This window comes from Myotis nattereri (assembly GCF_964212035.1).
Source record: "Myotis nattereri genome assembly, chromosome: 4".
Taxonomy (NCBI): domain Eukaryota; kingdom Metazoa; phylum Chordata; class Mammalia; order Chiroptera; family Vespertilionidae; genus Myotis; species Myotis nattereri.
Genome location: NC_138079.1, coordinates 31,180,237 through 31,206,121, shown reverse-complemented (window position 1 = coordinate 31,206,121; position 25,885 = coordinate 31,180,237). Strand labels below are relative to the sequence as shown.

General features: G+C 37.3%; 1 protein-coding gene across 1 annotated transcript in view; it reads left to right on the top strand.

Annotated features, from left to right (window-relative positions):
* Positions 1-25,885, top strand: part of ELOVL7 (ELOVL fatty acid elongase 7) — an 88,658-nt gene that overhangs the window by 60,393 nt on the left and 2,380 nt on the right. The window contains exons 3-8 of the mRNA XM_081088784.1: positions 2,005-2,195; positions 5,667-5,747; positions 6,584-6,640; positions 8,940-9,045; positions 13,615-13,751; positions 16,278-17,301. Of these exons, the coding sequence (XP_080944910.1) occupies positions 2,005-2,195; positions 5,667-5,747; positions 6,584-6,640; positions 8,940-9,045; positions 13,615-13,751; positions 16,278-16,487 (782 nt within the window). The 3' untranslated portion in view covers positions 16,488-17,301. The remainder of the gene's footprint in view (positions 1-2,004; positions 2,196-5,666; positions 5,748-6,583; positions 6,641-8,939; positions 9,046-13,614; positions 13,752-16,277; positions 17,302-25,885) is intronic.

Below are 25,885 nucleotides of genomic sequence, written 5' to 3'. Positions count from 1 at the left end.
TGTGTTTTTAAAATGTTAAATTATAAGAAAAGATTATTTATTTTAAAATTATTTTCTTCTACTTCCTGAGCCAGCCCAGTATGTTTTTTCCTGACTTGTTTTGTTTGTACTGTTGCCAGCAGAATAACAGAAAGATGATGATGTCATTTGACTTTCCCCCCTGCTGAGTCAATGAAAGAATAAAATAAAATAAACCTCCAATTCAGGAATTCCTTTATTGACACTTAAAAAAACCCTAGTTTTCAATCCTACATGTGATGTGTGTTACTAACAGAAACATTTAGAAAAAAATAATCATTTGTATTGTCACCATCCAAAAGTGATAATGTTAATTAACATCCTTGCAGGGGTTCTTTGATTTTGGTTTTAAGTCCTTATTTCATTGGGGATGAAAACTAGACGTATTAATGTGGCTGATGATATTTGTGTACTTTTTGTATATAAAAGAATGTCTGGATAGAGGAACTCTAAAATGTTACTATTGGTTATGGTGGGGGGTAGGACCTTGCTGGGTATCTTCTGTCCTCCAGATCCACTCCACATGCTGTGCTGGGGCCTGGAGAATGACCAGTATGGACTATATCCATGGGCTTGATCTCCTGCCCTCTGGTTTCTGGTTGGGTTCAGCCAATGGAGAATCCTAGGAAACTGGGGAGAGGGAGAAGGGTGGTGTTGGGGTATCAGTTCCCCTGACCCCTTACTTGAAGAATTGCCTTGTGATGGCTGAATCCCTCAACTGAAGGTCATAGCTCTTCTGCAGGGGGCTTCTCCATATGACTCTCTCCTGGGTTGTGGTAACTACCTTCCTTTGCCCTTTGAAGCCTCTGGTGCTAACAGCCTCACTGTTTCTAACCCCATCACTATCCCTGGTAATTTCCCTTTACTCTGAAGATGGTAGTGATCATTGCTCACATAGTTTGCTATCAACATTAGGGTCTAGGTCAGGGGTGGGCAACCCCTGGCACGCGTGCCAAACATGGCACGCCAGTAACTTTTGCTGGCATGCGAAACCCTCACTTATAATCTTCCATTTACAATTTTTTTCTTAATATCGACTTTTTTATTTTTCAGATAAATTCAGTGTAGGTGCATCTTAATAAATATATAATTTTACATAACAAGTTATATTAAAGACCATAGACATGGACTGACGAGAGAGGAGAAGAGCAATTTCTATGCCTCTGCCTTAACTCTCCCTGCCTTCCTAGATCCAACCAGTGTTTTAGTTTCATCCACATACTCTTGTGAATCTTTGTTCTCAGTGATGAATTTTGTTAAGTCTCGTAATAGGACAGTGATGGCAAACCTTTTGAGCTCGGCGTGTCAGCATTTTGAAAAACCCTAACTTAACTCTGGTGCCATGTCACATATAGAAATTTTTTGATATTTGCAACCATAGTAAAACAAAGACGTATATTTTTGATATTTATTTTATATATTTAAATGCCATTTAACAAAGAAAAATCAACCAAACAAATGAGTTCACGTGTCAACTCAGACACACGTGTCATAGGTTCGCCATCACTGTAATAGGAGTAGCCTGACGGATGAAAGTAGTAGCTCGTGCATATCCCTGAAGGTCACGAAATATAAACCTGATGTAAAATCTCTGTCATCAGTGATGCAGCAGCAAAAGTCCCACTGATAATATCAAACAGAGTCATAAAGTTTTCTGTCTGACTATCAGTGTACATGTATACATTAAAAAATAAATGTATTTTTCATCATCATATACTGTGTTTTTGTCGCTCAAATGAATTTTATTATTTCTTCAAGGTTCTTCACATACGTACACCTTAAGAAATATCAAGTAGGCGTAACATGTTCTCAAAAAATTAAGGTTGGCATGCAGAAGAATTTTGAGTCAGAGATTTTGCTGGTTTGGCACGCACTCACAAAAAGGTTGCCCACCCCTGGTCTAGGTGCTCACTTAAAGAAATGCTGGTTGCTGTTAGTTATCTCTTGGTTAAGTGGATGTGCACTTACATCTTGTTTTTCTCTTAGATCCAAGAGTTGAAGACTGGTTCTTAATGTCATCACCTCTGCCACAAACCATCATCTTGGGACTCTATGTCTATTTTGTCACTTCTCTGGGACCAAAGCTCATGGAAAATCGAAAGCCCTTTGAACTCAAGAAAGCGATGATAACGTACAATTTTTTCATAGTACTCTTTTCTGTGTATATGTGTTACGAGGCAAGTGTCTTTAGTATTACTAATGGGAGAATTTTGCCTGAGTCTTTCTGTTTATCTGTCATTATGTTTCTTGTTATGACTGTAAAACTCTTCGAGATTTAAGGAATTTTAGAATCTTAGCTCACTAGAGCAGGGATTTGCCCCCAAATTGTTACTTATAGACCAGGTATTAAACTCATTAGAGGATCTAAGTATAATTTACTCATAGGTAATGAGAAATATTAACAATGAGTCCAGGGACTGGCACATAGTTAACCTTAATAGATAATCGTATGAATCCATAAATGTTAGTTTTAAGGCAACATACTTAGAGAAATTAAGTAACTTACTCAAAGCAGCATAGCTGGTAAGTGCAGGACTGATATTTGAATCCAGGTCTGACAGCAGAGTTCATTTTGACTAATGAATTGTCATCCTCATGGTAGGAATATTTAGTTTCTACACGCTCTCATGAGTTATGATGGTGGATTGTTTGGGTTTGGGTTAGCTGAGCTTTGGGGAAATAGAGAACTTAGACTCACACAAAGCAGTAGGTAAGAGAGCCTGTCCCTTAATTGTCAGTAAGAGAGGTGGGATGGTTCAGAACCTAAAAGCAGACTCAGGGATTCACTTTCTCTCCCTCTGCTATTAACATGCCTCAGCTACCCTCACTGCTTTTCTGAGTTTCCTTGCTTCCCTGTCTCCCCAATACTGGCTGCCTTCCTCATACTAGGACTCACAAGAGCCCAGCATGGCCCCTCTGGCCTCTCCTGAGCCCCACCATGAATCCACCTGGTCGGGTCGCCCTCACTTTGTTCCGACTTCATCCCCATAGGCCCTTCAGAAATCTGGACTTACTTTGCTGTCTTCCATTTCTTCTACTTTATTTCCAAAATTAACTCACAGGCCACCTTACTGTCCTTTCTGGAGCATGAGTAACTGAAAGGGAAGAACAGAGAAAATACAATATTATCAGAAATAGGATATAGCCTACTGTAGGACCGTGTTAAGAACTGACCCGGGAGCCAGGAGACCAGGGGCCAGTTAGTCCCAGTTATGCTACTAATTAGCTACCTGATTTGAGCAAGTCACTTAACTTCTTTGAGCCTCAGGTCTCCCATTGTATAAAGTCAGCATTGAACCAGTTGTCTCTCAGGTTCCTTTATGCTATGTCTGACTGTGTCATTGAATATACTATCCTTAAATATATTTCTTAGGAAATAGTTCAGTTATAACCAGTTAGTTTTGATTTCTATTTTGGCAATTACAACATAAAAGATGATTTGAAAATATCTGAATTTGAAAGTCTATCTCCCATTAACCACTAATACTAGAGTTACTTATATGTCCATTTTGGTGTTTATTAACGGCTAAATATAAACTACTACTTTTTCTTCTTGACAGCCTGAAATATAGACACATATGTCAAAAGCTCCAGAGACTTTTAGAATGCCCTTAAACTTAATATCAGGAAAGCATTAAGTTCGACTCTTTGTTTAAACACAGACTTTTGCAGCTGAGCAGCCTGTCATCTCCAGAACACATCCTAACTCATGGTTTATTGGGTGGGGCATGATTGCATTTGGTCTACAGTAAACACCTCTAGCAGGGTGTCAGGGCAAGTATGAGCAAGGTGAAAGGGATATAGATCAGACTAAAGGAACCCACGTGCCTTATTTTTTAGTGATGGTTTGAATGTGTTAGTTAGTTGGCACCAGTCAGACACTAATAAAGAGAGATCAGCCAGGCCGTTGTGCTCAGTGGTTGAGTGTCGACCCATGAACCAGGAGGTCAAGGATTTGATTCCTGGTCAGGGCACATGCCAGGTTGTGGGCTCGATCCCCAGTAGGAGGTATGAAGGAGGCAGCCTATCGATGATTCTCTCTCATAATAGATGTTTCTATCTCTCTCTCTCCCGTCCTCTCTCTGAAATCAATAAAAACATATTTATAAAAGAGAGAGAGACCAATGAAGACCCTACAAAAGGCCAAGTCACACAGCTTCTTCTGTTCAGCGCAGTGCTTGTTTGGGGCAGGGAAAGGGGAGCCTCAGTCATCCTAGTTTAAGTAAATGGATTTAGCGTGGTCCTTACATCAGTCAGAAGTTAAGTCTGAGCTCAGGAGACTATGAGGATGCTCACTGACAGATTTCGTAAAGCAGAATAAGTCATTTCTGTACCACATTCCCTGTTCCTTAGAGAAAATTTATTGACTGGTTTTTGTAAGATATTTTTTCTCACCTGTGAAATTTGTCTTATACTTTTCTGAATCTTAATTTTCAAGATTTCATAACCTAGCACGTTAACATTGTGATTAAATTATCTCACGGCATAAGCTAGGAGCTAGTTTTAGAAAAATACGGTGTATTTTTAAATCCCACCGTCGAAATAGTTGCTCTTTCTCCTTTGTCTTTTCACCATTGAAGTGTCATTCTGATAATGCCTCGTAAACCTTTGCTTTTTTAGACGTTAATTTATTGTAAAGTTGTCATTTTAGCTATTAAAAATAGAAACTTAAAGTGTACTTCAATGGCATAAAATGATATAACCATTATACTGAGAAAGCAGACATTCTTGGGAAGATGTTAGCATTTATGAGAACAGGGTATTAAAAAAGAGAAGTGGTCATATTTTCAGAGCTCTAAATTAATATAGGTATTAATTTAAAATTACAGTCCTTAGTTTTTCATTTTCAGATACTGTTTTAAAAGAAGACCTTCCCACCATCAGACTGAAAGAATGTCAGTGTAATCTTTGAATTGCGGTTCAGACTTATCAACAGTAAGCTTTTTCTTCTCACCACTAGTAGGAGGTCACTTTGTGGGTGTGCTGGAATTAAGGCTTGCTAGTTTGCATTTTTAAGCTTGAGATTCTCCTTTCTTACTTGTCATGTGGATCCAAAGCCAAACTAATAACTAAGTCTTGTATTTGGTCAACCTTAATTTTAAGAGCCATGGATGACCACTTCACATCACACCGACTAGCTAAGGTCAGGAAAAAAGCAAAGTATCTTATGAGTACATTGAAGAATTTTGGTTTGCTCATTTATTTTTTGACTATTTGGGATGTTTAGAAATCAGCAGAAAAGAATGAATTCAGGCCCATTTATTCCCTTTAGAATACACAAACATATGCACAGGCATATATATAGATATACCTAATATGTACATATACTAGCATATACTTCCAGTACTTGATGTTTAAGCAAAAACACTCCCAGTGTTTTGTTCTCCACTATATATTAGAATAATTATCTCAAGAAATGGACATTTCAGTCCAAACCCAGTTTAAGTAAGATATGAGTTTATGATTTTGAAAATTCTTACTGCTTTTATATCCAGTGAGTTCCTAGTTTGTAATTGTTCTTGCCCATCTTTCCCTCAACACTGGCTGCTGACTCAGCTGAGAATTTAACGAAGAAACAGTCAAAACTGCCTTTGTTATAGCTGTTGAGCACACATTTCCGTCTTTAAAATGCATGTGCTCTCTTGCAGTTTGTGATGTCTGGTTGGGGTACAGGTTATTCATTTCGATGTGAAATTGTTGACTATTCACAGTCACCTACAGCGTTGAGGGTAAGTTTCTCTTTGGAAAAACTTGTAACTCAAAATTAATGTTAAAACTTTTTGGACTCCATTTGTAACAATGTGAATTCAGAATGAGTAAGTGACTCAATTATTAGGATATGTATATTGAAAGAAAAGCTAAAATTTGCCAGCTAGAAAGAATCAAAGTCGGGTATGTTATTTTCTGTAAAATTTAAAAGTAAATTCATATCTGGTTCCTCGAACAATTTTAAAAAGAATTATAATATGATCCAACAATTCCACTTCTGTGTATATATCTAAAAGAACTAAAAGCATGAACTAAAAAAAGGTATTTGTACACCCATATTCATAGCAGCATTATTTACAGTAGCCAAAAAGTGGAGGCAACCCAAGTGTCTATTGGCAGATGAAAGGTTAAACAAAATGTGGTGTATGCATACAATGGAATATCATTCAGCCTTAACAAGGAAGGAAGTTCTGACACATGCTCCAACATTCACAAACCATAAGAACATTATGCTAAGTGAAATAATCTAGGCACAAAAGGACAAATACTGTATGATTCTCTTATATGAGGTACCTAGAGTGATATTCAGAGACAGAAAGTAAAATGGCCTTTGTCAGGGGCTGTGGAGGAGGGGAAATGGGGAGTTGTTTAATAGGTACATGGATAGGTACATCTATGCATGGATGGTGGTGATGGTTGCACAACAATGGGAATGTACTTAATGCTACTGAACTATACAGTTAAAAATAGTTAAGATGGTAAATTTTATATGTATCTTGCCAAAATTAAAAAGAACTAAATATTCCCCATGTAAAAATAAAACAAAATAAATTCATATTTATGTGTGTTTTTGCAGATGGCACGCACCTGCTGGCTTTATTACTTCTCCAAATTTATCGAGCTATTAGATACTGTGAGTATGTAGTCATTTCATTTGGTAAATGTTTGATCTTTTGATGAAAGCAGTAAGCTAGAGTTCTGTTATCCAATAACTTTGGTTATCTCTCTTCTTCAGGCAGACCTGCCTTTTCTTATCAGTAATATTAGAGAATGGATAGGATAAACTTATGTTTCAGTCATTTTGCAAACTCCAAAAGGTGTTCTTATGTATCTACCACCTGTTTAAGATAAGCGTGTAACTGTCACATACACGACAAAACTGCATCTATATGTAGATGGATGACAGTTGTGATGGGAAGCAAGTTTAGGAAGCAAAGAGCAGAGAAAACTTTACCTTTGGTCCTTCTTACAAAAACCCTGTGTCATCCATACTCCGTTACGAGGATAAATGCTTCAAAATTTATAAACTTACACAGTAATATTGTTGCCCTGGCATAGCAGTGATTTTGGAAATATCAAAACTACCTTCAGCTGCCCTCGTAGTCCTCTCTCTGCCTGGGAATAAGCTGAATTTGGGTGACTGGACCCTGGGAGAAGCAAGTGCCGTGGACGAGGGTCCCTAAGGAGAGGAGAAAGTCGAATGCCTTTGCTTCCAGAGTAGGAAAGCTGTGTAATTATTGTGTCTTTGTGGCAGGTGGGTCTTGGTTATCTGGAAACAGACTTGGGCCTAAGTGTGTTCTCTCTTCAGAATATATAACAAATCTCAGCATGCTTTTACCTTCTCAGGTGACTACACATCTTCTATAATAATAAAAGCGTAATATGTTAATTAGACTAGGTGTCCGGAAGCCAGGGCTGTGAGAGAAGCCCAGGTCCCGGGTGCTGGCAGCCAAGGGAAGGGAGGCCTACTCTTGCACGAATTTTGTGCATCGGGCCTCTAGTAATGTTATAACTGGAAAGGATTTTTGTGAGCATAGAATCACTCCTGTTGTTCTCAAAACTTAGCATGCATTAGCATCACCTGGAGGGCTTGTTAAAAACACACAAGCCCCTTAGCCTGGTCCCTAGAGTTTCTGATTCAATAGGTTTTGGGTGGAGCTCAAGAATTTGCGTTTCTAGCAACTTCTCAGGCGATGTTATTACTGTTGGTTCAAGGTCCACACTTTGAGAACCCTTGCTTAGGCCAGTGATTGTCAACTCTCATGGTGTGGTCAACTTAATTGTATTAAAAAGCCAAAAGCCTGGGCCCCAACCTCAGAGACTTGGAGCTAGGTGGTCTAGAGTAGATACCAGGCATGGCTATTTTAAAAAAGCTTCTTGGGCATTGTAACATGCAACCAGGGTTGAGAACTACTGATCTATTGAAGTCCAAAGCTCTCAGTCTGAAAATACTGAGGTTCAATGACTTACCCAAAGGAATTCTGCCACTGATAGGATCTCAGATTGTTGTCTTATGGCTTTTTCTGCACTATGCTGCCTTCTCTCATGTGCATAAGCAAATGCATTTGGCTTCATTGTTTCTGCTTTGCATGTTCTCAGGTCTAGCTTCCATAAGGAAATGGTGGTTGCCTCTGTGTCCATCCTTAAACCACACTTTTTGAGATACTCCTACTAGTACTTTTGTTTCTGCTACTCTGTTTAGTCCTATATTTCAAAGTCTAATTCATTGTTGCTTTCCTGAATTTTGAGTATCTTTTTGGACATTTCATTCTGCTTTTGAATATTTTTTGAAAAAAAAATTTCCCTTCAAATTCTTCCTATTCAATGTGTTTGTTTGTAGAGTTTCTGCAAACCACTTGGGTACATTCAGTCTGGATGGTGCCTTCATTGCCCTCCTCATTTTTCCAAGGCAGCTTTGCTTTCTTTTCTGTCCTATTTCCCCAATTAACTCTTTAAGTGTTTTCATTTTTCTTTAATAATAACTTGCTAACTTTTGATTTATTGCAAGTCCTCTTCATTTTGCTTAATCCATTACCTAAATTGGGAAAATGTGTTAGCGAGCAGTGTAGAATAATGTCAGTCCTAAGAATTAAGATTCCATGCCATACATGTGGATTTTTTGCCAATAACATTTTCCCCCCATAATTTTGGGGCCATAGTCTTCATTTTTATATCTTTGAATTTACAAATCTGCATGCAATTTCTTTTTACCTTTTTATCGATTCTCCCATGACTAGGCATCATACCCAAGTTCCTTCATACTAATTGGCTTTTGAACTTGAAGAATCAGCTGCTTCCATGAGCATTCTATAAGTCGGCCCTTTCAAAGCAAATTGTGATGTGAAATAGTTTCACTTTGTCAATATTTTTATAACTCTAGATAAATTATTGCATGATTTTAAATGAACTTGATTTTCTTTAAATTATTTCAGATCTTTTTTGTTCTGCGTAAGAAAAATAGCCAAGTGACTTTTCTGCATGTCTTCCATCATACCATCATGCCATGGACCTGGTGGTTTGGAGTCAAATTTGCTGCAGGTAGCCAAGGGAGAGTTGGGATAATTTCTTATAAATAATAACATTTTTGTATGGTATAAACACAAAATCTATCCTTAAGTGTGATTTAAGAGAAACTCAAAATGTCAAAGAATCACTTTGATCAAACTTCTAACTTCCATTATTACTTGAAACCTAAATGTAGGACTCTTACCCAGATTCTTCTCCAACTCTCCATTCTTTAGAAAATGCGTTGACTTTGGGTACAGTCTCTACATATATTTTAGTTGTTTTGTTTGGATTTTATTATTTTCCCATGGGGTTCTATTAAATATCTTTTAAAAATAAAAAATAAACAAAATGGTTTTATAGGAATGTAATTTGGTATCTATTTCCTTATATGTATCCAGAGAGTTAGAATGTTTATCTCAAGTTCCATGTCTTCTTTGCCTTCAAATTTCTAATAACTAATATAGTCTGCAAACCCCACCCGCTCTGTAAAAATGTGTGATATTGCCATTGTCCCAACTTCTTTAAGCATCCTGCCATATTAGAGGATGTTTTGTTACTGTTTTTCAAGTCAAGAATAGTTTAAATCGAAAGCTTGGCTACAGGCTCTTTTGTTTGGTTTGGGTTTTATGCTTCTGAACATCTAGAATTGAAAAAAAACAGGAGGTTACGTAATTTTACCTTATCATAAAGTTTTAAATAAGTGATATTCCCAATGACATATTCTTATCTTATTAGCAAACATTGTTTTATTTATGCTAGTTTCTTAAATTTAAGACGTCTTTAAATAGGCCTGTAGCTCATGGTAAACTATGTTTTAGCATTTCTGTGAAAGGCTCACCTCTATTAGGCATTCTGATTCTGCAAGACTTAAAAAAAAAAAGCGGAACCACAACTGAGGAACTTTTGTTTATGTTTAGATTCTCTAGGCTTGGGGAGTCTAATCTAGGTCTTATGTCTCAGAGCATGAGAAGACGTTGATCAGTGGCACAAAAGAGGTGCTAGAACCTAGAGGAGCCAAGAGGGCATTGGATTGTTCAGTACGTAAAGTAGCTCCTTGCCCAAAATTGGCATTTATCTGTAGAGCATTTTTAAAAAGTAAATGTAGCTGTTCTTATACTGTATGTTAATGTAAAAATTTAACTTGCACTACAAGAGAGTCTCATCTGTGTCCATTTCACAGTAAAAGGTTAGCTGTATCATTTAATCTCCGCTACTTTACTTGCTTTTCTCTCTCACACATGCATGTTGTGCCTCTCAGTTCTTTCTACAGTGATAGCATGGACATCTTTTTTGTCTTGGTGAAATATTGAAAAAGACCCAAATATCCACTAATCGAATGATTATTTCTTATATGTATATAATTGTGAAATGCAAATAATATTGAGAGGCATCTTTTAAGCAGCTTGACTCCTAAATTATCAGAAATAGGTGACGATTCTGTTCTTAAAGTGTTCTAGAAAAGGTTCTTTTACACCCTTATAATTTATTTATTCAGATTTCTTTCAGGAGACCAGAATATTATAACAACACTGAAAAATGTATAAAAATAGAAAAAAGATTGGAAAGCAGTACCCCCAAATATAATTATTTAGAGATATTGACACAAAAAGTGGTTTCTCTCTCCTTCTGTATCCTTCTCTGTATTTTATAATTTTTTTATATTGTATATCTGTTCATTCCATAATGAGAAAGATAAATTTTATTTGAAGAATGGAGTTGAGCACTTTTCTAATTTCTATCTTTGAATCCATTTCAAACAAACAATGCTTTCAATAATGAAAATTTAAACACATGATATACTTCACTTTTTCATTGTTACTGTGTTTATGGACCTCAAGCACTTTGTAGTGGGTTCATTTTCCATTCCTTAACCCCCCTTCTGCTTTATGAAATGTAAATATTAGGAAATAATGTTTTTTTTCCCTCTCATGTACCATGGATTGGCATTTCTGTTCAGATCTTCATGTGAACTCTAGTATACACATGTACACCTGATATCTATTCAGTAACAAGCATAGAATAAGAGCTGAGGTATTTCCAGAGATATGGTTTGACATTGGCTTCCATCCCTCAAATGAAACTGCCCATTTCAAGCTGTTCTTCCAAAATCTTGAGCATAATTGATCTCTATCTAGTGTTTAATTTCCTGTTGGCCTATTTCACAACTCTGGGATCATAGCAATCCAGCTTTTCTTTTGAATGTGATGAAAATATTTTCGTGACATATTTCTATGTTAATTATGCACAAATTCCCTTCTAGATAAATGGAGAATTATAATAATTAGCCAGGTGATTATTTTTCCCAAACCAAAGGAATAAAAGGTGATAGCGCTAATTGTAATTCATCCTGAGATGTTTGCTTTTCAAAACTGTTACCACAAAGAAGAAAGCAAGCTTAGAAAATACTTCTTAGAGAAGCCTTCCAAAGAAGATAGGAAAATCATTACTATTTAACATGTGATTATTCTGTGAACAAACTCATTAAAATAACTTATTAGAAAATAATCATAAACTAGAGAAAATAAGCAAGTTTATTTTGATCAGTAATCCTTACTAAACACTCTTAGCTACACCGGTACTTTGTTTAATTCCTGTCCATGGGATCCTTGTTTTAGAACATTTAAATGATGAAAGCGTCTGAATGGGAACATGGACATGCTTATCCCAAAACAGGGGAGTAGTGTCTTAATGAGACTGGCTCTGATGCAGTTGGTTATCAAGGGTACAGTAGATTTCTTGTGTGTTTATAATCGTGAGACACAAATAGAATTGAGAGGTATTTGGCTTATCCCTGTTAAGCAGCTTAACTCCCAAACTATCAGAAATAGACACCTATTCTATTTTTAAAATACCCCTAGAAAAGGTGTTTCCACACCACTATATTTAGTTAAGTTTCTTTTGGGAAAGAAGACTAATATAAATGTGTATAATAAAAGTTGTGAGGCTGTTAATAAGCTTTATTAATTCAGTTTCTTCTGATTTGAAATGTGAGATAATTACAGGATTAGTTAAAATTTTATTCAGGAAGGGAAAGTTTATGAAGGGACAGTATATCATAAATGAGGCATTGGAGGAATATTTAAGCTACTTAAAAATAATTATTTAAAATAAGTTATTTTAAGGGAGTACTTTAGCAGTAGTATATCTAGAATTGCTGCAATTATGAATGATTATTAAAAAGTAATTCATTTCTACTATGCAACAATTTTTATTTTGCCTTAAACTTTCTGTAATTCCTAGTGTCTATAAATTTGGTCCTTCTTCTAACACAGTCAGTCCAGATTTGTGAGGTTTTGTTTTATTTCTGGAATTAAAGAATACTGCAATAAAGGAAATAGAATATCTTGGAGAAAAAATTAAATTTCAGGCCAACATTATTAGGCTGAATTAGGCTCTACATAAAGAATGCAGATTCTTCTAGAATATGCCACTTTGGAAAGAGATGCTAGGGAAGAGTTTTGTTTTTTTCTCCCACTACCAACTATTCACCCTGTTACCCCTCCCCCTGTACTACTGGTCCAGCCAAAGGTAATTGAAATGATCTTTGCTTACATTCCCCCAGCGTTCGTTGCTTCTATTCTAAATTAAATGTGATGAGTAGGAGCTGTGGGAAATTAGAAGAGGAAAACCAAGATAAGATGGCACCATTCATAAAAATCAAATGAAAGCAGTAAACATAGGTGGTTTAACAATAAAAGTTTATTTGTATTTTGGAAAAACAATAATTGATTAAAGCAAACTTAGCATAGCTTACTAGTAAAAGCCAAAGTTTTGTGGAACTAAAAATATTTAATGAAAATTTATTGTGGAAAAAGTGAATTTGATTTCATACAGTGACACTTGCGAAAGTATTCTTAGTGTTTGTTTTTTTTCATAATAACCCAAAATGGAAATAATTCAAATATCCTTTAGTAAGAGAATGGATACATTATTATGTATTCATGTAGTGTAATACGACATAGCAATAAAAAGGCAAACTACTAATATACACACCAGCATGGATGAATATTAAAAACATGTTGATTGAAAGAAAGGCACAAAAGAATATATCCGGTATAATTCTATCTATATGAAGTTTAAAAGCAGGCAAAACTAATGGTTGATTATAGAAATCAGAATAAAGTTTCATTCTTTGAAAGGGGATATAGGTGCCTTACCTGGTGTCACAAATGTTTTATATCTTGAATTCGATAATGTTTACTTGGGTCTATGCATATGCACACTTAAGATTCATGTACTTTGTGTTAACCCTCACTAAAAATGAGCGTGATTACTATTATTTAGTAATATACCATGTTAGCTTAACTTCGATTGTTAAAATAAAACCAAATCATAAGCCCATCTTCAGTCAAGATATAACAGAATAAGGGCACGCTAGTTTGTTTTCTAAGATTTGTATATTATATTTTACTAAATAAATGTATTATCCAGCTCCCTCTAATTTGATATCTGTTTAATAATAAGATTGATGTTTCACATAATGTGTGTTTTCCTTCCCACTAAAATTAAAGAAATAAATGTAGTAAAATCTCAGTTCAGACAAAAATGTGTCTTATTTGAGGAAGAGTGCCCCCATTTGACAATGATTTTATTTTCCAGGTGGCTTGGGAACATTCCATGCCTTTCTAAATACAGCTGTCCATATAGTCATGTATACCTACTACGGACTCTGTGCACTGGGACCAGCCTACCAGAAGTATTTGTGGTGGAAAAAATATCTAACATCATTACAGCTTGTGAGTAATTAATTATCGTTAAAACAATATTTGAAACTAAACTAGAGTCATTTGTTTTCCCTGTGAATTAGGATATTAACTAAACAAAGAACAAAGTTTACAAAACAATAGGGATATAAAGTGTCTGGCCTCTATGTGGTACCACATGATTATCCTTTCTAGCTTATTTAAACTGTTGTCAGGAACGTTATTGACGACAAAGCATATTTGGTAATCAAGAGGCGTAGACAATTAAATCAAAATGTGTATCCATCTACCATCTTTATACTATTTTGTGTATTTATATAAAATACATATTTATGATCACAGTAATCTCCAAGTTATATGAACCTCAGTAGGCATAATATTAAATTAGAAATTTCATATTCTAGATCTAAATGATCCTGATGGGGTATACCTTTGAGGGAATCATGAGCCTTCCTGTGTGCCAGCCTATCTAGTCCTCATGTTTCTAAGTCCATTTTCCTCCAACTAGGAAAAGTACTGTGAGGATGAAAGGCCTACAGTGGTGCTATAATACACACACACACACATACACAATTGACAGCACCCTCAATAACCAAACATAGGAAATGGTGAAATAAATTATTTTCATTTCTACACTGGAATATTACAAAGTCATGAAAATTATTTACAATTTCTTTCTCTTTAAGCGTTCCCCCCCCCCCCCCCATAACATACATTAGAGCACTGTCCTCAAGTAAGCAATGGTCAGAATTGCAGAGGTACTCAATTTAGAGCTAATAAGGCTTTGCAAGCATTAATCCTAAAAATATATGGCATACAATTTTTTTGAAGAGTGACCATAGGTTGAGATGCTGATTGTTTTTACATTTTATCTTCTATTAAAAGAAAAATTCTATGATCCTCATGTTTCCAGATTTATAGTCTATAATAATGTAGTGTTATATTCTGCCAGTAACACTAAAGAGAAAGTGTGAATTTAGGTGTATATAGCCTGTTGAAATTCAGTTTCTATTAAAATCCTACAACTTGTTAAATGAAATTCGGCATATTTATATAATGTGTTCTCCCAGGCGAGAGACTGATATTTTAGTCTGTAAGGATATTAAATCAATATCAGAGTATATCCTTGCAGAATTGTTTATTGTATTTTAAATTGGCAACACCCTAAATAACCAATCCTAAGGAAATAGTGCAATACATTATTTTAACTCCTACTTTGGAGTATTATGAAGTCATAAAAATTATTCACAATTACTTTTTTTAAGTATACTTTCTGATTTTAAAATAACATATGCTCATTGCAGAGAAGTAAGAACAAGGTAAGCAAAGAGAAAAAATATGTATAATTTCACCACTCAGGGAAAATCAGAGCTGATACTTTATTTTATTCTCATCTAGCTTTTCTCCTCTATGCTTAGATGTTTATACCGTTTGCATGATTTGTATTATACTGCATGTAATATTTTGTATTAGGCTTTTTTTCACTTGACATACTCTTAAATGTTGTAAAGACTTTTTAGCAATGTGGTAAAATACTTACATAGAAAGAAGAATAGATTTTTGTTCAGTATTATTCCATATTTATCAGGTATACACAATCGCATCTGCATAGAATGTGGCGGATATTGCTTAGGCTTTCTAAGGTTTCGTTTCTTTCTCTGCAAAATGAGAGGAATAACTCTAGCTACTGCACAGTAAAGTCATAGAAATTTCTTAACGTAATGCAAAGAAAGTTGATGATGATTATAAAAGAAACTATGTGAAAATTTTAGCTGCAGTGATAACTGGATGAATTGTTATTTATTTTTATTTATAGATTTTCACTTTTCTAAAATTTCCACACAACACATGTTGCCTTTTAGTAAGGGGAAAAATATATCCAAAAAATCTGGATATATTAAGGGTCCTTCTTAAGACTATGTAGAATGCTCTGGAACACAGAGTCTTTGGGCATCACTAAGAAGGTCCCTAAAACTGTCTCACTCCTCTCAGAGTCTCTGGCAAACAGTATATATTTTTATCTCTAACAGTAGAGGACAGATGGCAGATATGAGGAATCAGACATGCCTTGGTGCCTATAAAATTTGTGGGGCTCTAATTAGATTGTTTTTATTTCCCCAGAATTGAAATACCTAGTCTAACAACAAATTATTTGAAATTGAAACTATCTGAAATATTAGGCCATAAGGTAGTGGTCCCATGTGCATTTCATCAATCAAAGACTCATGTCAAAGACTTGCAGAACACTTGCCCTGTTGGTTCTCTGAGTAGGAAAGGGCTGCTGCTTTGCCCAGCAACAGGCACATTTGCATAGGTCCTCTGGAGTTGTGCAGTTTGGTGGGACTGAATAGTGGTTCCAATTCCCATCTGGATTTTAACACTGTTCCACCCACTATCACTCCCCATAGAGGCTAGATTGAAAGATAAAATTCCCTATCCAACAGTAGCTTGGAGGTGGTTGGAGAGTGTTTAAACATAAGTAGCAAAGAATGCATTAAATAATTGCTCCATTTTGACTCTGCATATCTGAACAATATTTTTCATTCTTTCATCTGTTAGGTCCAGTTCATTATTGTCACCATCCACATAGGCCAATTCTTTTTCATGGAGGATTGCAAGTACCAGTTTCCAGTCTTTCTGTACATCATTATGAGTTATGGGTGCATCTTTCTGCTGCTCTTTCTCCATTTTTGGTACCGTGCTTACACCAAAGGTCAGAGGCTGCCCAAAACTGTGGAAAATGGAATCTGCAAAAACAAAGATCACTGAAATTCAAGTACAACATGAATCTATGAATGAGACTGATATCTTGTCTTCCTTGACAATCACGAGATATTTCCATGTGCAGTGCATTTTGTATATTTTTCAAAAGCAAGAGCTTGTATTTTTATGATAAGTTATTGGGGTTTCTGATATTTGAGAGCCTATACTCCCAGATAACAGAGTCTTCTGATAATTAGAGCCTAAAGCAGCCCGTTTTTCAGCTGCTTTTAAACCTCATCTAAAGGTTTTAGTTAATACATTTTGTTACACTAAAAGGATCATGTGAAACAGTACAGTACTTTTCAAAGAAGTTCAGTGTAAATGAGAAATATCACTAGGTATTTTGAGTACAGACAGAGATCAATGCTGTACAGCGGATTCCTTCTGCCAGGTCTGAAAACCTCTAACTCTGGGCTTTGGCGTCGTAGCTTGGTGACTATACTCAGAAGACATTATGTTTATTCTAGAGTTAAATTCCCATTCTAAAGAACTAACAAAATGAACATTAAGTGAATGTTGGGTAAGTTGTCATTTAAAATCACTAACAATAATTTTTAATGGATCTCCTGAGTAGCTGCCACCAGTTTTGCTGATAAGACTTTATCACAACCTTTTGTCATATGAAGTGTTTAGAAGTAACACTCTTTTCAAGGAACACATTGAGGCACTTAATACTAAGGTTAAGTTAATATTTTGAAAACAGGTGATTTTTTCTGATGGTTTAATGAACACTCTGCTATAACTGTCTTTCAATTGTCTTTGTATGTTTCTGGAAAGAGGTGAATTTGTCAATGGAAAAAGTACTGTATAGCCCTAGCCAGTTTGGCTCAGTGGATAGAGCATCAGTGAGTCCCAGGTTTAATTCCGGTCAAGGGTGTGTACCTTGGTTGCAGGATCCTCCCCTGCCTGTGCCCTGGTCAGGGCTCCTGCAGGAGGCAACCAATCCATGTGTTTCTTTCACATCGATGTTTCTCTCTGTCTTTCCTCTCTCTTTCATTTAAAAATCAATGGAAAAATATCCTCTGCTGAGGTTTAACAAAAACAAACAAAAAATAAATAAATAAAGGTGATTAAATGTTTAAAAAGAAAAGAAAAAGTACTGTATAGTTTACTGGGAAAAATCTGTTGTCTGTTGTATCATGTCACTTTCTTATATGGTCATCGTTTAAAAGATTATCTTGGTTAAATATATATTGATCAGATATGGAAATGTTCATGTCATTAATATATTGCAGGTACCCTTTTAGACTACCCATCACAGTTTCCAGAGATGTGTTAGAATGGCTTATGAAGCAATTGGAGGCAAATGGTGATACAGAGATTATCCAGGGAAGATTTAGTTATATGAGTGTTTCTCTCAATAGAGAGAGACTATATAATAGGTATTGTTATGGATATACTGCGTGAAAAAATATTTTCTAGATTTATTAACAGCCTGCATTTTTTAAACTTATAAATTATATAATGAAGGACTAAAATTCATTTTGAAATGTTTCATTTCTTTAAAATTGCTACTTTCTAAAATTCTCTTATTCTTGAACAGTAGATTTTTGCCCAAGAAACACAAATATTTGGACATTTAAAAATTTTCCTCATAGATTGTTTGTTCCCATTATATTTATACTCAATTTTTGAAGGACAGCCTATGCTTTTATTACTTTAAGCCAGTGGTCGCCAACTGGTGGTCCGTGGACCACTGGTGGTCCATGAGGTCTGAAAGGTTGGCGACTGCTGGTTTAAGGAAACCATTGGAGCAGTGGTTGCAAACCGGTGGTCCATGGACCACTGTGGTCTGTGAGGTACGAAAGGTTGGCAACCGCTGCAAACAACTAGTACTTAAGGGCCTCAGTTATTGTGTAACACACAGTGATACTTACTGTACAGCAAAGTCTGAGTGTTTACTCACTGTAAGCTCCTATAGTTCTGTGTCTTCCCCCAGTCTGTTAATCTTTATATATATATATATATATATATATATATATATATATATATATATATATATATATATGTATGTATTTCTTTATTGCTTTCAGAGAGGAAGGGAGAGGGAGAGAGAGATAGAAACATCAGCGATGAGAGAGAATCATTGATCAGCTGCCTCCCGCACATCCCCTACTGGGGATGGAGCCCACAACCCAGGCATGTGCCCTTGGCCGGAATCGAACCTGGGACCCTTCAGTCCACAGGCTGACGCTCTATCCACTGAGCTACTGGCTAGGACAGTCTGTTAATCTATACCATGGCCTTTTCACACTTATCCGGTACATAAGGTTATGTGCCTTTAGTGACCCTTAATGACTTCACTTGCTCACAATGTGAGAAGATGAGGGTTGAAAATGGGGGGAAATTAATATTTTTGAAAATAAAGAATAAAGAACAGGAGAGCAGAGCTAAAAGAAATAACAGATTTAATTTACTTCTCTCAGAGTCTCAGGATTCTTTAAGTATTTTCTTATTTTGGCTCTTCAAATCCAGCTTGTGCTAAATAAGAAGGCATGGTAGGTGCTGTTATATACATACACACAATTGCCAAAGACCCCAGTAGGGTAAAGACCAAACGCAAGCAAAAATAAAAGAAGATAAAACAGGAGAGTTTGATTTCTTTCCCTGCATCCTTTCTGACTTGCATTGTACGACCGCTCTTAATCACCCTGTAGTTTTTGAAATGTTTGAGGTGCCTACCAGCTCACAGTAACATGTGATGGAAACACATTCTAAATTATACAAATCAAAGGAATTATGTTACATGAAAAGAAGTCACAGCTGGCAGAAACATCCTCCGTGTAAACACTGGCAGATAAAAATGCATCCTCTGGATGCAGAATTTGCACAGCCAGTGTTTTGTTTTAAAGGGCTTTGTGGGTTACAGAGAGTTTCTATTGGGGTTTCATCCCACTTTTCAGTATTTTATTGCCTTTGGATTTGCTTACCTAACAAATAAAGAGCCCAGTTACATAATCTGGTTTATGACATAAGGGGCTCTATGAATCCTTGAGAATATTGTAAATAAATAGAAATTTAAAAATATTAAATATATAAGGGACATTGCAATTTTCCAGTCTTAATTTAATAGAATTCTTAATTGAGTAGACTACATTGTTACCTAAATTATAAGGTTATGAGTTATATTTCTTCATATTAACCCTTATTTTTTCATGTTTTTAAAGACTGGAAAACTGGCTATTGTCAAAGTTTTGATTGTGTGTGTGTGTATGTATGTATGTATTATCATAAATTTGTGATGTTACATGTATGTGTATGTGTGTGCATTATATTTGTTGTATTGTGTGTGTGTGTGTGTGTGTGCATCTTTCATTTGGATTCTAACTGCATATGTTTGCATGGGTCGGTGCTTTTTAACCTGAATATTCATTTAACCAAAGTATTTTACACACTTGTTGTATACGTGCTATGTTCAGACATTAGTGATATAGATACCTGTGACATAGTTAGGGCCTCCTGGAGCTTAGAGGACGACTGGTAGAAGAAATTATGTTACAGGCCAGTATGTGATAGTTACCATGTGAGTGAAAATCCTGTCACTTGGCAAGCAGGGAAGGCTCTAGGAAGGAATTTGACTTTGAGTTCTGCGTTTAAGGTGTACAGAATTTTAAAATGGGTGGTGGGTTAATGGGCAAGGTGTGTGAAGTAAAAGTAAATAACAAAGCATGGGCCAGGGGAAGGAAAGTATTAGAAAACTTGAGGGAATTGCCAATGAACCAAATCAAAGTGAGGTTTCCTGTAGGTGCTACAGAGAAATGAGGCCAGAAAGGGAGGCGGGCTCTGACCTATGGTACCTGTAGCTGCAGCAACTGGGTTGATTCTCCAGGCAGCGGAAGTATTCAGTGGTTTGTGAGAGAAGAGGGGTGATTGAAGTGGTACCTTAAGAGGAGTCCTCTAGTGGGGTGGGATGGGGTTTGGGGGCAGCATGAGACACTAAAGGCAAAGATAAATAAGTTTATTTTAAGGCTCCACCTTAAACGTAAACAAAATCTGACTACTGGGCCCTGCTTATGGCATGCCTCCATTTCTGGATTAGTTTCCTATCCGACTCACTGCTTCTGCCCTCACCTTCTTACAATGCATAGTCTAGGTCACATTCAAATGTAAATTAAATCGTGTCAGTCTTACTCAGAAGCCTTCAGTAGCATCTGATTTCACCCAAATAAGAAAGAGCCAGAGTTTCTACAGTGGTCTACTAGGCTGTCTCCCACCTGCCATAGCACCTGTGTCCTCCCCTGTGACGCCACCCTTGGCTCCCTCTGCTCCACTCACACTGGCCTCCTTGCGTCCACTGGACCATGCTAAGCATTTTCTTATCTTAGGGCCCTTGGTTTAGTTTTTGCCTCTGCTTACGGGACTCCTTCCCAAGTAACTGCTGGGCTACACCCCTCACTTCCTTCAGTCCTTGCTTCCTTCAGACGTTACTTTCTCAATGATGCCATGTTTACCATCACAACCTGTATCTTGATCTCTCTTTACCTTGCCATTTCTTTCTTCCCTTCAGCACTTCCTACCTTGTAACATGCTATACGACGGATTTAGTTGTTATTTATATTGTATATTGACAGTCTTCCTTATTAGAAAGCAAGGTACCCGGGAGGTACCTGTGCTTCTACCTTCTCCCTCTTCTTCCCCCACACGCCTGCATCTCCTAAACTCTAAGGGACCCCATGAGACTCGCAACCAGGGAAGCAATGGGTAGCAGCAGCTTGTCCTGGCTAACCCCCTGACCCTGTCCCCAAGGGCCCCCTTTTTTCTGACTTTTCAGTGAGCTGACAGCAGCCCCACCGTGGCTCACTTCTTTCCCATAATGTTTCTAGAGAGCAAAGCAGCCCCTCCCAGTCTCTCTCCTGTTGCTTCTTCTATCCTAAGCCTTTCCTTGTTCCACTGTCCCCAGCTTTAATAAACGTACTCTCAAAATTAAAAAAGAAAAAAAGAAAGGAAGGTACCCTTGTCCTCAAGCATGGACATTGTGGGTTGTTGTGTTCACTGCCAGTATGTAGAAGAACAATGGCTGGCATATTACAGGAGTGGAATGTCTCTCAACTGGAATTTCTTATGCTTAGACTAGAGGCCCGGTGCATGAAATTTGTCAGTGGGGGAGTGGGGGGGGGTCAATGGGGTAGCTCAGTCTGCACCCTTTCGCAATCCAGGACCACTGGCTCCTAACTGCTTGCCTGCCTGCCTGATCACCCCTAACCACTCACCCACCTGCCTGATCACCCCTAACCACTCTCCTGCCTGCCTGATCACCCCTAACCACTCTCCTGCCTGCCTGATCACCCCTAACCACTTGCCTGCCTGATTGCCCCCAACTGCCTCTGCCTTGGCCCCCGCCACTGCGGCTTCGTCCAGAAGGACATCTGGAAGGTCGTTCAGCTGTCCAGTCTAATTAGCATATTATGTTTTTATTATTATAGATTAGTTATAGGAGGGAGACAATAGAGGTAAAATATTCTCATCAAGAGTACCATATCAAAGTTACACGCTATCAATATGACTTTGCACTGTTGATGTTAACCTTGCTCACCTGGTTGAGGTAATGTTACTCTTTTTCCCCCTCCTTTATTCTTTGGGAGGGAAGAACTGTGTATAGATACACTTAAGGATATCCCCTGAGGGCAAAGTATCTGCATAAATTATTTAGAATTCTTCTGCATAGGTAAGTTGCCTATTCTAGTATTTAATCACATATATTATTTATATTAGTATGGACTCATGAATACCTATTTTATACTTTGGGTTATAATCCAATACAGCTTTACTTACTTCATTGCTCACATTTGTCTATCTCCATTAGGAGGTCTTCCTGCGTCACTTTGACATATCCCCACTTACTTTCTGGCACTACAAGATGTTTCCTGCTCATCTTACATATTTTCTGCCCTAATCCTAGAATCAGTCAAATCGCCTAGGGGCCCTGGCTCCTTTGGTTAGAGAATGGTATTGGAAACCAAGAGCTGGAACTAGGTGTGCTAATTTCTACTGGAGTATCATTGCTCTGGGCCCTCTCAGCTGACAGCCAGGAAAATGTGTGTATGATAACCAGAGTGTAAACACATATCTAAATCTATATATATAAAAGCCTAAGCGACCATTACAACTGGGCAACTGGTAGCTATGATGTGCACTGACCACTAGGGAGGGGATGCTCAACACAGGAGCTGCCCCCTGGCAGTTAGTGCGCTCCCACTGCAAACCTCCTGCGGCAGGCCAACCTCTCACAGTCCCTCTCCCTGGCCGGCCAACCTCCTGTGGTCCCTCCCCCTAGCCAGCCAGCCTCCCACAGTCCCTCCTACCGGCCAGCCAGCCCCAATTGGCCCCGAATGGGACTCGGGGAGACGGCCCCTATTGCTGGGTGGGGGACCCCACCATGCACAAATTCGTGCACCAGGCCTCTAGTATTTCTATATGTAACTATATCTTATTAAGATAAACGAGTTCATATTGATATCTCCAAATGTAATCCATTACCTCATGGATTGTTCTAGCGCCTTTGCCTCTTGCTTGTCTATAACTCCAACACTGAGAAACCTGGCTCCCAACATCTGCTATCTATTTACTTAATAGTTCAAGTCTAGTATGCATGTATAGTGGTTTCAGACTTGTTAGCCCATACCTCACTTTGTCAACTACATTTCCTTTTGTCTTCCATATACAGACTTCTCTTACTTCCAGAATTAAGTTAGTGTCTTTCTCCCTCATCTTCTTCAATGACGTTGTTTCATACACAGTATTTGTAACACAGATTCTTTTGTCACATTCTACATTTCATCCTGGACCCCCTCACCTGCTAAATGATTTAAAACTTTTGGCATCCTTTAAGGTTCACTCTCTGTGCTATAAAACTCTTTGAGTTTTGACAAATGCATGGTGTCATATATCCAACAGTATTATATGGAACAGTTTCAATGCCCTAAAAATTCTCTGTGCTTCACAGGTACAAACCTTCCCTAGCCTGAACCCCTGGCATCCACTGTTCTGTCTGCCATCTCTATAGATTTGCCTTTTCCAGAATGTCATATAAATGTAATCATATAGTATGTAGCCTTTTTATATTAGATAGGTCCACTTATAAAAATGTATTTAAGATTCCTCCATGTCTTTGTATGGCTTGATAGCTTATTTCTTTTTATTGCTCAGTCATATTTAATTTTTCTTTATCCATTTGCCTATTGAAGGACATCTTGGTTCCTTCCAGTTTGGGGGTGATTGAGTAAAGCTGCTATAAACATTCACATGCTGGTTTTTGTGTGGATATAAGTTTAAAGTCAGGTGGGTAAATATGTAGGAACACAATTGCTGGGTTGTATAGTAAGACATGTTTAACTTCATAAGAAAAATGCCAAAATGTCTTCCAAAGTGGCTGTACCATTTTGCAGTCCCATCAGCAATGAATGAGAGTTCCAATTGCTCCACATTCTCATCACAATTTGATATTTTTAGTTTTTTGGATTTTAGACATTCTAAGAGGTATATAGTATTATCTCATTATTGTTTTAATTTGTGTTTTTCTCATGAAAAATGATGTTTAATATTGATTTATTTTTATTTTTTTTCTTATTCCTCATATAGGATGCCTTTTATTTTCTGATCTTTACATATTTCTATACACTCTCCAGACTTTGTTCAGTGTTTTCTCTTCCATGAAATCTTTACAGATCTTATTATCCCTTAGCAGTGTCTTCCTCTTTTGAATTTCTATTGCACTACAGTGGAGTTACATCATATCCTATCTAACTGATTCAGATTCAACTGTAGATCCACCATCTTTCCATGTGATTACAAAATCCAAAAGGCCCTGGAACCCAACATTTGTAAGTCTGCAGCACACTTATTTGATAGCCAAACCTGACTTGGGCACTGAGAGGCTATTTGTCTTTTTATTCATCCTGATTTGCTGTAGAAATATGAATGTGTTTGGTTATGGGGTGCTGCCCAAACCTCTTCTGTGATAGTAAATAATATATGTGTACAATATATTCCCCTCAGAAAGATTGTGGATTACATTTACTCCCAGGGGAGTGGATATATTTTAATTTTCTAGGGACTGGTAAGAATGGATCTCAAGAGACTGAGAGATCCCTTTGGGTTCCTGAGAGCAGGGGACTTTCACCTTCTCTCTGATAGTTTCTCTGGAGACACTATCTGGTCAGACAGGGCCAGAGAGAGCCAGGTAGAGATTTCTGGGCCTTGCCCTACCTGGTTTGGCTCAGTGGATAGAGCATCAGCCTACGGACTGAAGGGTCCCAGCTTCGATTCCAGTCAAGAGCACATGCCGGGGTTGCAGGCTTGATCCCCAGTAGGAGGCATGTAGAAGGCAGCTGATCAATGATTCTCATCATTGATGTTTCTATCTCTCTCTCTTCCTCTCTGAAATCAATAAAAATATATATTTTAAAAATAGCAAACCAGTAAGAATACATGTCAAGGTTAGAAATTAAGTTGGATTGTTAAAAAATGGAAGAAGTTCTATTTCTTGGAGTTATGAGTTTGTGAACTAAGAATTCTACCTGACATATAGAGATAAAATTACACCCTCAAAGAGCTGTGTCTCCTCTTTCCATTGTAGTGAAATAAACTTCCCAGGGTCTCACATCTTGGAGGCCTGTGAATCAGCATGCAACCCGAGGACTGCCTCAGAGCTCTTTGCAGTGTCGTTCCGGTTTCTGTTCCTTGATAGCCCTATGGTGTCATGTGGACTGATTGCTTACATTATGGTATCTTTTATCCATATATTTTCCCCATGTGTGTACTGTATAACTTTCAAGTTTTCTTCCTTGTACCATTTTGCAAAGTGAATCAAGATAAATGGTTTTCACAATTCCCCTACCCACTGAAGTGTAATCACAGTTGCCAAGAGAGAAAATTTAAACCTGTGATTTTAAGAATATGTACCAGTTTTATACCTACAGGCAAAGCAGCCTGTCATGCAATTCCTCATTTAAAACACATTCCCTTTGTCATTATTTACTTCTGCCACTGGAGAGCACTTTTGCATAAAACTGCAATATATTTTGTCCTAGTCAAATCAAAGCCCTATCTTAAAGGAGTAGCATCTAATTTCTTGTCCCTGACTACAGGAGGGAAGGGAGCATTTGTTGCTGCTGGATGGTGGTGGTGGTGGTGGTAGTGATATGTGTGATTGTCTTTCATATCCAGTGGACTCCTTCTCTACTTCGATAACTGTGCCAATTTCTTCCTTCTGGGCTACTTCTGACTTCCTTGGATTGATTATGCAGGCTCTTCTTGGTCTTCCACCCGAGGGTGGGACATATAAATCTCCCAACTACATATTACTACCACTTTTGTCATCTGTGATTCACAATCACATTGTCATTTTTATACAGGAGTCTTTGTTGTCATTTCTTAATAGGCTTTAACATTTCAGGGTGTGGACC